Source organism: Ambystoma mexicanum, chromosome 9, assembly GCF_040938575.1.
Source record: "Ambystoma mexicanum isolate Mex_15411 chromosome 9, UKY_AmexF1_1, whole genome shotgun sequence".
NCBI classification, from domain to species: domain Eukaryota; kingdom Metazoa; phylum Chordata; class Amphibia; order Caudata; family Ambystomatidae; genus Ambystoma; species Ambystoma mexicanum.
In genome coordinates, this window is record NC_090931.1 from 604,926,005 (window position 1) to 604,941,345 (window position 15,341).

The 15,341-nt window shown below is 43.9% G+C and overlaps 1 protein-coding gene across 3 annotated transcripts in view; it reads right to left on the reverse strand.

The window, feature by feature from the left end:
- GOSR1 (golgi SNAP receptor complex member 1) overlaps window positions 1–14,944 on the reverse strand; it is a 1,161,402-nt gene extending 1,146,458 nt beyond the window's left edge. Inside the window, exon 1 of one of the 3 annotated variants that reach the window (XM_069615242.1) lies at window positions 14,838–14,943. In XM_069615242.1, the coding sequence (XP_069471343.1) occupies window positions 14,838–14,868 (31 nt within the window). In that variant the 5' untranslated portion in view covers window positions 14,869–14,943. Of the gene's footprint in view, window positions 1–14,837 lie in introns of all 3 variants that reach the window. The other 2 variants (XM_069615244.1, XM_069615243.1) reach the window with 2 other exon arrangements.
- Window positions 14,945–15,341: the final 397 nt, after the last annotated feature.

The following is a 15,341-nucleotide window of genomic DNA, read 5'->3' on the forward strand; positions in this document are numbered from 1 at the left end:
AGGTAGGTGGCAACAGCTTCCCTACAAAAGCGGTCCAACTCTGGAACTCTTTGCCTCCTGCTATCCGAGAAGATCAGCCTTACCAGAACTTCAGATCCAAATGCACCATCTGGCTCAAATCTGCCGATATCTAACTCAGCCGTGTGCCCACTAGCTGTAAAATCCCACTAAGTGATCAGCAACAAAATGTAGAACATACTTCTATGTACAACTATATCTACGTATCACCTATCTATTGACTACTCTGTGCATTTTTTTTAAATATTTTATTTGTTTTGGTAGCAAATTTAATTTACTCCTTTACAAAATTTGTTCATCTGTGCATTTATGTATCTGTATTGTTAATTTATCTTGTGTGTAACTAAACTAAGAACCTTCGCGCCCTGATACCCTCGGGTCTGGAGCGTGCTACAAATGAATAGACAAACAAACAAAGGAGCTACAGAGTTGATTGCCTATGAGACATGGAGTCAACCCATAGGGAGGCAACTCAGGCGAGTCTACATTAGAATTGCTCATCGTGTTGGAGACTATCATATATAGTACAGATTATTCAACAAATCTGTTTTCACAGGAGGTGCCTATTGACATTTGGCAAATATAAGAACATCAGCACGCTGAAGAGGCAGGTGAGAGAGATAAGAATCTATCACAGCTCATATACATTAATGTCATTATGAGTGTCATTTAACTGTACAAATGAATAGATGAATAATCCACACGTTTGTGTTATTATCACGACTATCAAGATAGTCTGTAATATCTTCTTCTTCGCTGGACAATTCCGGTTCAACCCCCCCCCCCCCCCCCCCCCCCCGACTCCTCACCTTCTACCTTCTTCTTGGATTTCCCTTTCTTGAAGTCTAAAGGTCTCTTTTTTTTTATGAAGATATGGACATCCCCGGAAGGATGCCACCGTGCCACCATATAAAAGGTGTAACGGGGTAACCCTTCCGGAGTGACCAAGAACGGGGAAAAAGCCGAAGGCACAAAAAACCCTGAAGAGGTCAAATCCGAGGGAATGAGGTTCCGACTCAAGTAGCTGGTGTCTGGTGTGGATGGAGGTTCCAGGAAGGAGGGCGCCACTGAAGGGTGGTGCTAACGAAGGTATCAACAAGCAAGAAGGTGTAGCGAACAGGTTGCACCAAGGGCTAGGCAGAGGCAGTACGGCAAACAGGCAGAGTTCTGTACACAACGGTAAACGTGAAAGCAAGGGTTAGACAAAGGCAATCCATAGAGCAGACCGGGGCCTGGTACACAGTGAATGGGAAGGCAAGGTAGAGCGGAGCAGTACCAATAACGAGATACCGGCTGGGAAGGGAGAAAAACAGGAAAAGGGGAAAAAGTAAAGAGGGAGGAAAGGTAGCAGAAGAGGAGAACTGAAGGCGGCAGAAGGGGCAAGAGAAGGTTAGGGCTAACAGGGGGAAAAACAGAGGAAGGTACAAGGAAGGCGAGGGAGCAGAACGCTGAAGCGAGCGAGAGAGAAAGCTACACCACAGGAGAAACCGGAAACGTTGCAACCCGCAAGTGGTGGAATAAATACTTCCGGTTACGTGTACGTGCAACAACTAGAGCGATACAGGTAAGAGTGAAGAACGTGATGGGAACGTTATGGCAGACCAAAGCGCCAGCGGTTCCAAACCCGCCATCCCTGTCTAGATGAAACCGGAAATAAAAAAAATAAATAAGTTTTAAAAAAAAGGTATTTGTGGGAACATTACTTTCTTCATATGATGTTGTTAATAAGTTGCTATACTGTATATTAACTGAGAGATGGAAAAGCATTAACAAAATATTTTTTTTCTGGATTACTTCTATGCACATTTTATGAGCACTTCCCCTCATGGAGATCATATCTCGAAACGCGTTAGGACAACCCCCGTCCTCGTTTTATACAGTAACGTATGGAAAATTAAAAATATCTTGTTGGCACGAATCAATATTGGTGAATGTATCGTTAAGTGTGTTTTTATGAAATACTTGTAAAGCAGTTTGTATCCTAATGAGTAATGAACGTATTTTCATTTTAAAAACAATATATATTTATCTATATATTATATATGAATTGGCTCGGTGTCCAGCCTTAGACTGTGTGCAGGGCACTGGAGTTCCTCATCTTGGGAACTCACCAAACCACATCCTGCTTTTAGAGTTACATCTCACCTCCACCCTCATTTACTCAGTATACCCTCTTGGGGTTCTCATGCCTGTCTCTCCTAACGCAGTTCACCCCAGGTACCCTTCTGCAACATGGTGCCTTTTTTCCACTTCGAAAAAAATCTTCTATGATTTTATGGTTCCCCTAGGACCACCCACACACGCACATCACAGTGATCCTCTAAAGGTGTGCTACATTTGGTACTGTCACACAACATGTTTCCTGTACCCCACGTATTCCTATGCACCTTTGGCACGCCTTTTGAGAGGTCCACTTCTACCATCACAGGAGTTTTCCCTTTTCCACTTTTTGTAGAACAATGTGTATTTTTTGTTATATGTTAGTTTAAAAATATATATAACAAAGAAAATCATCACTTTACTTGTACAGTATATCATATACTAACAGCATATACATAACATACTACGAAAATATACCTAAAACAAATATAAATACCTAAATAAGTGGCAAAAATGTCGTCAAGTTTCAAGCTACTGGCCAGATATGAAAAGCCACTCACCACCTTAATTCTACACATACAGTACATAATTTCTTACACGCCGAGTCAAATATCACTAGTTAATGACTAGTGCAAGTTTGGCACCCTGTCTAATTCCTAAACATTCTCAATAATCAAATTAAAAGAAGTCTATTTCTTTGTTCAATCACCAAAGCCATCGATAAAGTACATGAATCTTTTGCACCCAGTTCACCAATTGAAGAATTATTGATTTCCAATGACCACTGAGCAACCGAATCCAAAAATTCTCCAAGGATAAGATTTGGGTCATGAACAAATTGTGCAAATCACTGTACCTCATCATCTTCCTACTTTCACACATACACAAATGCCTTATTGTTTCCAAGGATCGAGCGCTCTTACAAGTCTAGAAAATCAGTTTTTCTTGTGCAGTGGAAACTTGAGGCCCAAAGTCTAGAAATCAGTTTTTCTTGTGCAGTGGAAACTTGAGGCCCAATAACTTCCAATATCTTAAGGCAAGACGCTCCAAATTTTATAAAGAGTCGCCAAATGGGTCTTGTCAGGAAGCCTTAACAAATAACATCTGTGGCTGTTTAGGATTATTTTCATACACTCATTTGTAAGGCTTTTATAGCCGAGATATATTCATAACTGATTCAATGTTTACACCCTTTGCTTTAATTTTCAGCATTGCAATCTCAAACCAAAGGTCATGGTTTAGCTGAAAGTTTATCAACTCTGGTCCTCTACAACTATTGGAGAGAGGTATGTGCTCTTTGGTTTAGAAGATCATGCCGGTCAATGGGAACAAGGTGAGCAAAGGCCCCTTTAAGGAAGGCTGACGACATCGCCAGGAGGTGCTGGGTTGCTGAGCACAGGTAAGAGCGTAGATGTTGAAGCATAGATATCAACATGCCCCAATTCTTTTGGAAGTTGCCAGCACAATTTATTTTTTAATTCTGGGCTTGTACTACTGGATCTCTATTTCACTAGAAATAGAGGAATACAAATCACAGAAAGTAAGGGGAAAAAAAGAGGAATGGAGTAGCACCTATGAAATGGATATGTACATGAAAATGGTCAAAACCCAAGACATACTGTCCACCAGACATCCTTTACACCATCTCTTCCACACCACAGCATACACCAACACCGGAGCCTCCCTTGGCCGCCCCCTCCACTAACACTCTCTTCTCTCTCACCTGTCACATCGGATGAGGTTACCAGACAAGTCTGATCTATGAAGGCTTCATCTAAACAGGTGGACCCCTGGCCCTCAAAAATATCGACTCCTTCACCCCAGCCTTAGCCGATTTCGGCAATTTCTCCTTGTCCACTGGAGTTTTCCCAACTGCACTGAAGCACTACCTTGTGCACCCTCTGCTAAAAAAAAAAAAAAAAAAAAAGTGCCGACCCCACAATTCCGGCAAACTACCGCCCTATCTCTATCACTCCCTTCCTGGGCAAACTCATGGAGAAACTGGCTATCTCTCAGCTGATCCTACATACTGAATCTATTGGTTGCTTCCATATGACCTCTCCTCTGACATGGTTAAAGGAATAGTGCGCTCAGAAATATTATTCTTCCGATGGTTCGGGCATGTGTTTTTAAGCATAAGTTGATCGATCGTTTACCTTACGATAGTTTACCTTTTTTGTATACATGCGAAATCAAGCAGCAGGGCGCGGCCATCTTGTGATAATCTTATCCGTTGCCGCATCGCCCAAGCAGGACTGCCCTGGTGGCACCAATTCATATGCCCCGCCCCTGAGATCACTAGACGCGTACCGCCCATTTCACAACACCAAAGCACATCTCGTGTCAACATTCTCTGCGCTTCAGCGTCTCCATGGAAATGGCAGGACGCCTCTTTCCTCAATAAGTATAAACAGACCGCTTCTCATCAGACATCAGATTTGCTTTTCAAATTGTTTCACTGTCTTTTTTTGAGTATTCTGTGCCTCGTTTCTGTGCTCTGGTCAGCTATCTTCGTTGCCAGTAGCCCGTGCGAACAAATACCACTACCATTACTATCCATTTTTTGTTTTGTTTGCCCTATAATGGCAACAATACGGCCCTACCAGCACAAGCCGGAGTATTCCGAGGCGGAATTACTCAAAAGAGAAAGATGCGCAAAGGATGGGGCTTCGGACGACAGTTGGGAGGACGATTCTACAGATCAAGAGCCTGAGCCTAGTCGCATGGATGGCGTTTCCACCTGGTGTACCTGCAATCGGTGCATACTAATGCCAATCGAGGAGGAGAACTGCTGCTGCAGAGAAAACTCTGGATGCTTGTCCTACATATTGGAAGACGAGCCACGGCCGCAATGCGTTACCGAGCTGCCAGATTTCAGGGCAGCCTGCCTCACACGGACTATGTTGAGGATTATGATGGTGCTTATGCACTAACTTTGAGTAACAGTTCGCCCACACAATCCAAGTAACGAGTAAGTGTACTCCAGTTGTGATGTAACTTAGGCCACTACCATTTCATGGTTCTCTCCTATATTGTCGTGACTTTGATCTATCAATGCCAAACGAAAGTAGTCTTGCCATTCTATACATCACTCTCTATTTGGGGATATCATAGTGGTCTCCTTACGTTAAATTCATGTACATCCATGAAGCAATATTTATTTGTGTCCCAAATGTAATGGAACGCATAGTCGTTCAATATTGTACAGTATCTAGGTAGCATTTGTACTGGCAACAATGTCACTGGATACAGGAATTGTCATTGGCAACTAATCTTGTTAATTTAAAAACAGTTTGTATCTTTCTCTTTCACAGGTGGTACAGGCTGGTGGCCTATTGTTCGTTTACGTGGTGGCTTCATGGGAGACTTGGACACCGCGTTCGACGAGTAATAACCGCCTGTGTCCTTGGTGCCATTAGAGAAACCTTCCCCAGTGACAGCGGTCAGTACAGGGGATTTTCCCACATTGTGCTGCAACCGGAAGTTTTTAATGTGTAGTACATTTGTGCCATCAAAATCAGAAACTAAATAAAACACAACAGAACTTTTATCAATAGATGTTTCAGTTTTTCAGTGAATCAAGTGCGTCTCCCTACAGCAGTGTTCCATACCTTCTCTGCACGCCTCTTGCCCATCCATCCCCCCTCCATTATCAAAGGCAGTTGGCACCAGTGGATGTGGGCTGCCAAAGGGGGCTGGCAGGGGTGGGAACGCCCAAGGTGCCAAACACCATGTACACTTCAAAGGTATCTTACGCGCAGGGGTCAATGTTCACATGCCCTCCCCAGACCCCGTGTCTCCAGGCAAGATCCCCTGAAGGAGGCCGCGCCCCTGCAATCCACATAAGTGTGTCTCCCTTCAGCAGTGTTCCGTACCTTCTCTACACACCTCTTGCTCATCGACTCCCCCCCTCCATTATCAATGGCGTTCACACCTGTGGCCATGCCCTCCCAAGGGGGCTGGCAGGGTGGGAACAGCCAAGGTGCCAAACACCTTGTACACTTCAAAGGTATTTTACACGCAGGGGTCAATGTTCACATGCCCTCCCCAGACCCTGTGTCTCCAAGCAGGATTCCCTTGTAGGAGGCCACGCCCCTGCAATTCACATAAGACCACGTCATATACACGTCATTCATTCACATACACACCCTCTTTTCAAATTCTTTATAAACCACTTGATATTTTTCATGAAAACATCTTCGAGCACTGCAAGTCAACTCATGAACGTGCTACCTGAGAACTTCTGTGACCAATGAGATTCAGCTTGGCGTGCTACCTGTGAGCATCTCCCTGTTCTCCTGCCACTAACTACCCTACTTGCTGAATTTAACTGCTTGCGAATCTAACTGTTTGTTGGTCAAGGTAAGGTCACCTAATCATATCTCATTCATCTCTAAATTTCTATCTATTTCAAATGAACATACACATTAGTGTCATGTTCATTCATCTCATGCCATTTACTTGATTTTAATTTACGTTATCGATATATATCAATTGTCATCAGTGTCAATTGGGATCAAATTGCATCCTTCGCGGACCGGGTCTATAAGCAGGTTTCCTTTTGATGCTCGATAGTATATTCAAGGGACGAGTAACAGGTTATGATTTGTGTCACATCAATGAATTGTTTATGAAAGTTATTCTATAATACAGCCGGCTACGCTACACTGGTTTTGCGTCGGTGACCAAAACATAGCTTGCATAGAAAAAAAATGTATGGCATAATTCCGTCTTTCTCACGCTTTTATGCAAAGTAATTTTTGAATATTGTTTTTACAGAATTTCCAACAATGCCTGCATGTACGGTTTTCGGTTGCCCGTCTAAGACCCATAAGAAATCTGAAGGCACTACAATGCATGTGTTCCCGAGGAATATAGATCAGATAAGAGAATGGGTCAGATATTGCAGATTTGCGCCGGAAGAGCTTGAAAGTAGAGCCCATAACGTCTTGGAGGACCCGAGGGGTGATTGATACAGCATCTGCCACAAATATGTACGAACAAAGTACACAAAGAAGCATCGACTCAGAACGTCTCGTAAATTGCTCCCAATTGCAATTCCGACTCTATTCAAGCACAGGCCGCCTCTGGTGAGTCATGGTTCCTGATTTAGCTGTAGACTTTGAGGTAGTGAACAGGTAACTAAATGGACGGATTGGTCATTTAGGTGTAAATGTCCCTTATAATACTTTTCATATTCACACGATTGTATTGCTTTATAAGTAAACCCCATTTAGCTAAACATCTGTCCTTGGTTTTAGGAGCAGCATAAAAAACTATTTATGGGCACAGTTAACTATGGTATAGTGCCCTTAGAAATAAGAATAATATTTTCGTAATCTGTCCCTTTACATGCCAATTTTTAAGATTAGCATTCATAAATCAAATCAAATTTACCCTTTACAACACCATGACTGTGCACTGAATATGAAGAAGCAAGATTCTGCATCCATGTCTTGCCTGGAGTCAACAACAACTTCGAGCGCGTATCACGTAGTCTTATTTAGCTATTCAGTTCCGGAAATGTTTTATGTATGGAATTTGAGATAATTTGATATTTACATATAGTGTTTGTTTACACAATGTTTCATTCATGTTTTTTTATTGATATGTACCATTGTCTGCGTCACATTGAGTGTGTTCAATTTCAATTTTTTCATCCATTCTAAAACAAGTACAGTGTTACAGGGAGATGCTGAAACAATTACATCACCCCTCGTAGTTGATCCAGACCCAGAGGTATGCGTAGTGACATTTCCCTCGAATGAAAGAAAGTAGGTCCTAGATCTGATACGATTAGACAGTGACATTATCATAAACAACCAGTTTTTGCAAATAGCTTGAGTGCGACATTTCAATCAGTGTGCTTTGCACAGTCATCATTGATCTAGTAAACTAACCATCAATCAGGTGGAAATCGAAATGTATTTTTTGACTAAATGACATACACGGTGTACGATTGTGTCTGTGTAAGCCATGTGTGCGATTGAATAATTTGATTTCTAATACAAATGAGTTATTTTGAATGGATACTCATTTCTAGGGATGTATACATGATTGGGTTATAGAAGAGGAAGCATTGGCTCTGAGTCGGTGGACCAGCTTGCTGTTGCCGTCGTTACAGTAAAGAAGAAGGTTTCACAGAAAAGCAAGAAAGATAAGGTAATTTGCAAACAATTTCATGTTTAAACAGTGTATTGTGCTGGTGCCTTCATAACATGCTTTTTTGAAATGCAAATTGTCCAATACTGGATGTTGGATTTACATTGAAAATCTTTTTCCAACCTGTCTTCTAGTTGCCCGATTGTGTACAAAGTATGCAGACAGACAGCTACAGAATTCAGAGATGCTACTTGCCAAACTGATTTCACCATGGAGGAACTATTATTTTAGGCGCAGCGTGTTCAAATCAATAAGCAGACTCAAGATGCTTTTGCCCAATGGCCAGAAAATGAATTTAATGTGACTGGCGAAACAAGCAAAGTGTTGTTGGACCATTGCTACAATGAGACTGCTCCACCAGAAGAAGATTAAACTGAATGTAATGAAGATGCTTTTGAATTAGTCGCAGACCACTTGACACAATCGACACCCGCCAAAAAAGGGCCACCAAAAACCAAATTGACATGTTTTCTCCGATTCATGATCAAGTAACAGATGGTGAAATGACAGAGACGGAAGCATCAATACAATTGACTGAGGAATTAGACAAAGATCTCGAATACAGTGGGCCTCATTCTGAGTGCCGCGGTAAGGGGCTAACGGCGCCGGAAAGAATGCCGGTGCCGTTAACCCCTTGCCGCCGCATTCCGAGGTTCCCTTGCAGGACCCGCAAAGAACGTCTGGTCAGACCAGACGTCCTTTGCGGGTCCCCCAATGGGACCAGGGAGCTAATAACGGGCCCGTTATTAACAGGCCCGTTATTAGCTCCCTCCCCATTCCCATTGAGCCCTATGGGGGCTCGAATGGGAATGGGGATGGGTTCCTTCAATGAGCAATTACTGAGTCCTCCAAGGTTGGAATGGCCCGGTAATTGCTTATTGAAGGAACCCAGACCCGAGTTTGGAGGCAGCCTTCGCGCTAATAGCACCATGGCTACCTCCAAACTCATAATGCGGCCCAGTATGTCCAGTTTGGCTGATATGTCAACCACAGTTCAGTCAGAAACAACAATACAGGATGATAGTCTAATAAAGGAGGCCAAATACATAGTATTCGACAGCAGCTTGATGGAGATTATAATGCTGCTGAAAGGTGTGCATTCAGAGAGAGGGGAAGTATGTGGGAAGCCATTGGTGAATGTGACTCGTGTATCACAAGGCAGTAACCTCAAAACACATGCCACCTGTGAAATGCTCCATGAAAAATGTTCATGGTCCGCACAACCGATGCTGGAGAAACTGCCAGCTGGGAATCTACTATGTGCAGCTGCTTTACTTTTCAGTGGCTCTAGTTTCATAAAGTTGTCCAGTTTCTGTCAATTTGTGGGACTCCATTTCATTTCTAAAACACAGTAATACAAATATCAACATCAATACCTATTTCCTGCCATTAGTGAAGCATGGAAAATTGAACAATTCTCTATTCAAAGTACATTCTCCGAAAAACGGTTCAGGCTAGCTGGCGATGGACAGTGTGACAGCCACGGATTTTCAGCAAGTACTGCACATACTACTTTCAGGACATGGAAACTAAAAAATAATGGTGACTTCAGTGGTTGTGCAGGTGTCCGAATGTAAATCCTCAGTGGCCATGGAGAAACTTGGTTTTATAAAATCACTGTAAGATCTCCAAATCGAGGGGAATGCAAATCGACCTCATAGCCACAAACAGACACGTTTCAATAGCCAAGACAATGAGAGAGCAGTATCCAAATATTCGCCATCAATTCGATGTATGGCACGTTGCCAAATCTATCAATAAAAAAATCTCAGCTGCACGGGGAAAAAAAAGCCCGTGAAAATATTTTACAGTGGCCCCAGTCTTTCAGCAACCATCTTTGGTGGAGCTCCAAAACTTGTGATGGGTCTGTGGAAATTCTACTAGAAAAAAAGGCGGTCACTAATGCACCACTGTTCCAACGTTCACTCTTGGACAGAAAACCAAGATTTCCACCAATGTTCACATAGCCCTTTGTCGCCGGAGCAGGAACGGAAGAAGTGGTTGATTCCATCTTCACCTCCACACAAAGCCCTTGAGAAGATTGTGTTTGATAAAACTCTATCAAGAGATCTGAAGGGACTCACAGAATTTTGTCACATGGGAGATTTGGAGGTGTTCCACAATATGTGCCTAAAGTACAGGCCAAAGAGATTGCATTTCAGCAGAGACGGGATGAAATATAGGAAATTACTAGCAGTATTAGCGCATTACGAGAATGTAGGCCGTGAACAATCGAAGACTGCAGGAAACTTTGGGATGCTTCGCTACACAATGGCCTTTACGAAAAGAAGCAAAAAATGGGTGGCCAAGCCAATATATGAGGAAATAGAATTCGATTTTGTGAAAGATCTTATTATGACTGTCTTGAAGATACATACTCACGGAATCGCGCAAGATTTTGTTCCGAGGACACATACATCGCCACAAAACATTGCCAACGTGCCCTGTCCACCTAAAGCAGAGCTTGTGGAACAGTTCACTTCCCAGTACAAATGATTACCATCTTTTTTTAATTTTTTTTTTTATCAAGAATGTGTTTATGAAAGTGTCCAAATAAAGCATCCAATTCGTATTTTGAAATCTATCCTGTCCATTTTTTTTTTTCCAACAAGTACCATTTTTACGAATGCCATACAATGTTACGCTGTGCTTTCACACTTCCCAGTTTCGTCGAGCTACTGTGGGACCTTCACTGATCGTGGGAGGGCCAGATGGATAACAGTATGAAAGCAACTTTGGCGTTCTGCAGTTGCCATACCAAACAGTTGCCCAAATAGCTGACTTACTGATTGTGAGCAAAACAGTGCATCAAAGTGGGTTGTTGGTGAGAAATAGAAGCACTTTGACCAATATATTCATGGGGGCACGTGATGTGTTGGGGGTTGTTGCTAATGTAAGGAAGTAGTGGGTCGGTTGAGCCCCCAGCCCACATACATTATACGTGAAAGTGACATCCTGCTATTGCACTCGTGGGGGGCGCGTCCTTTGCCCTTCTGCTGCCATGGGGAAGAAGGCCCTGACATAAGCAGAAGTGGAGCTGTTGCTAGACACACTTGGACTCCATTTTGTGTACCCTTGACTCCAACTTTGGAGTAGGCCGCATTATGTCATTGCAAAGTTTTCCCTACCCCTCAGCAGCACTGTGAACAGCGAGCACTGACACCCCCACATTTTTCCTCCTGTGCCTCACAAGCCCCTTTCTAATGCATGCGCTGACACAAGACGTTGAAAACTAAGAATGTATCTTCATTCTGAGTGAAGGTTGCCAGCTTTGAATTTTGGCTTGCGAGCTGAGGAAGCCCACGCATCGCACACAGTATAAGGTTCAATTGTTTTTCGACCTTGAGAGAAAGGGACCGTTCCGAAATGAATTGAATTAAAGGGACGGGTGTATGATAAGGTTCATTAATCAAAAACTGGTCAAAGGAACATGTAATTTCAGTTTATGAAAAATCGTTGATCTGAATGGCGTCTGCGTTACGCCAAGAGAATGGAAATGCCGAATATAATGCAAGTTTGACTTTCGGGCGATTTTATATACTTACAAGTCAACTTATCATTAGCTGACCTTTATTGCTGGGTTACATTGTACTTGTTTGTTCTGTGTGGCATATTGCAATGAAACGCAAGTACAACCTTTGTGTGTACTGGTCTTTCTACTGGGCACATGGGCAGTCCAGCATCGAGATGCATGTAGACCACCAATCGGTTCCCCCAGGTCAACGCTAAAATTTAATTAAAATGCCGTCTATGTGTTCCTCGATTTGTAGCGTCAGCTTCCGCATCCCATTTCGAGCTGAACATACTCCATAGCACTATCCTCCGAAGCAAATTGTAGACTACTGTCCACGTTGTTTTCTATGTTTTCCCATTGTTTCACGTCTGTGTTCATCTTTAGTTTTAACACGGGCCGAATTAATGTGTAAAATTATCAATTGTAATAAAGATCGGCTACTGAGACACAATTCTGTTATGTTTCCAAAACAGATACATCCTGCCTTTCTGCAATTGTCATCGATTCCAGATACCAACTGACAGGTTTTTCAACCGGCAGCTGCAGATACACGTCAATAGCTGGATATCAATGACTCTTCTTTGGGACGATCACCACGGCTCGATATGCCCTTACGTGGTACCAGCGATTAGGAGCAACCTAACATCGTTTACGGTGGCCTAGCGCCAAGCTGACGCACAAGCCTTGCGATTCACAGTGCGTCCAAAGCGCTTCTTTTACCCAAAAGGAACACCGCATGACTCACAATAAACATTTGCTGATCGAGACCGAAGAAAAAAAAAAGTACTTATTTGATTGAATATGGCAATCGCCGGATGGTCTCGGAGCGTTAATTGTGAAATAAAAGTACTTTACAAATTGTACAGTCTTGCTATTTCCTTTCAAAGTATAGTTTTATATTGCGAATTGTGACGTGCTGGGTTGTGAGATGATGTGTGTTGATTTCCGGGTTTTGCGTCATGTCACGTAGGTGATGACTGGGTATCTTTGGCTACGTTGCCCAGTAACGTCTTGGAGATAGGCAGAGAATATCACTAGGTTTGGTGATGTCAGCCTCAGGGGCGGGGCATATGAATTAGTGCCGCCAGGGCAGTCCTGCTTGGGTGATGCGGCAACGGATAAGATTATCACAAGATGGCCGCGCCCTGCTGCTTGATTTTGCATGTGTACAAAAGAGGAAAACTATGGTAAGGTGCATAGGAAATGTTTGTATGATCGATCAACGTATGCTTAAAAAAACATACCTGAACCATCGGGACAATATTTCTGAGCGCACTATTCTTTTAATCACAACATCCTGATCACATGGGAATCACAGGTCAGGCTCTGGCGTGGTTAACCTCCTTCCTCTCCGACTGCCCATCCCAGGTGGAACTTGGAGCCTTTCACTTGACCATCACACTCTCAACCTGTGGGATTCCCCAGGGATCTAGCCTATTCCCCTGGTTCTTCAACATCTATATGGCTGCCCTGGCACGGGTGATTGCCACCTTCACCTCTAACTTCGCAGATGAACTTCCAATGCATGCGGATGACACCCAACTATCTTTCAGGCTACCCTCACCCGCCTCCTCCTCCTCGCTCATATCTGAATGTCTGTCCGCTACTCAGTCATGGTGGGCTTCCAGCGAACTCTACCTCAACACCACTAAGCCTGCGATCGTTCACATTGGGATCCCTGCTCCCGCTTTCTCACTTTCACTCTGGCCAGCCTCCCTTGCCCCTGCACCTGCAAAGAAAGATTGGGGTCATCTTTAATTCCACCCTCTCTTTCTCCTCTCACATTTCAGACATCTCTACAAAGTCTAACTATCAGCTATACCTCCTCAGAAGTACTCTACCCTTTTTCACTTTCCCCCAGAGGCTCACTGTCTCCAGAGCCCTGGTTCTCTGCAGGCTGGACTATTGCAACAGCCTCTTCCTCAAATTCCCTTCTTCCGCCCTGCGTCCTCTGCAACTCATCCAGAACAGAAACGCAAGACTTATTCTTGGCCTCAAGCCCAGGGACTGCATCTCTTCAGCGCTGAAATACCTGCTCTCCTCTGCTGCACCGCACCTGAGTGCAAGTCTTCCTCTCTCCTGTGATGGGTCGCCGCTGACCGCTGGTCTCCAGATCTCTGCAGTACTATCCTAATTGCCCTGTACTTAGGCTCAGGAACTGTATATAGGGGAGTTTGAGGATCAGCTGGTGTACAATGCGGGTGATGTGCCTGCTGCGTGTACATGTATGCACATTCCCACTACATTCACAGACATCCTTACCCTTTTACTATAACCAAGACTACTAGTCCCAAAATGTGAAGAAAAAAACAGCTTTGCACCATAAAATGTTGATTTATATTGTGCAATGCTGCCAGCATGCCAGGATCTCCTGGCGCTGTTGTGGCTATGTAGGGTAAAGTGGGATGGGTTAGAATAGAAAGAGGGATAACACAGTTGATGTGTGTAAAGGAAGGAATAACTGGCATCTGTCCTTTCTGGGTGTACTTTGCTTTGTACTCTGGAGGCTTGTTTTCGGATGGGCTACATCCAGTATCCGAGTTGTCGGGTGTTTGAGTCCATTAGGGGTTTGTGAGTTGGCGTGAGAGTGATGCACCATGTTGACATGCACACGGTGCTCTCCACATTGAGATTCATAGGAGACATGCGTTTACCTTAATAAGTATCCTTCACCTGCCATCTGACCCTTACACTACCATTACCAACTTTTCTTTTATTTAGGGGGTTTTCAAGGTAAATACATGTCGCCTTAAGTCACTTTTGCATCACTGAATAACAGTTGGATATGTGGTATTAAGCATTTTCCGGAAGTGGCGTGCTCGTGTTATTTTACAAAGCGACTGGCAGGCACCTTGCCCGAGGGTCTGTTAACCCCACTCCTTGGACGAGTAGTGGCAGTCATTCACTGAAACCTGTCCCATTTCCTATTGGTCGCTACTAATCTCAGCCCCCTCCCTTTCCACCCTTTATCCCCCCAAGGTTCTGTGCCCCACCATGTTACTCTGTATGTCTTTTGACCCCACCCCCGCTGCTGCCACCTCACCTTCCCAATAGTTGCTGCTTCCAGCCGCCATGTTTGTTGTCCAGCGTCACCCGAGACAGAACTAGTTCCCATTAGAGGAACGGACCTGGCAACGCGTCTTTAACACGTGCCTTAAACGATAAGTTCCGTGCAACTTATCATGATCTGTTTACGTCAAGCTACATTTGACTCAAAGAACGCCGCCGATTGGCCACAGTGCTGTGAGGAATTAAGCGCCTTGTTTTTGTACGTGCTTAGGTGCTCTCTCGTCTCGAGTCAGTTTGTGAGCGAGGAAGCGGAGGTATTACACTGGGACCCGTAGGTGGAGCAGCTGCTAGAGCAAAGTAGAAACGTGGAGGTCGGGAGTTATGAACGTTTGACCGTTGATGACACTTGTACAGCGCATAGAATGCTGGTTCTGAATGCTGCAGCCGTGCAGACCTCGGGCATTTAGAACACGTTGTTTTAAAGAGTAATCAGTCGGAGCAAGAACGCCATTCGGAGGAGACGCTGTCGGTGATAAGA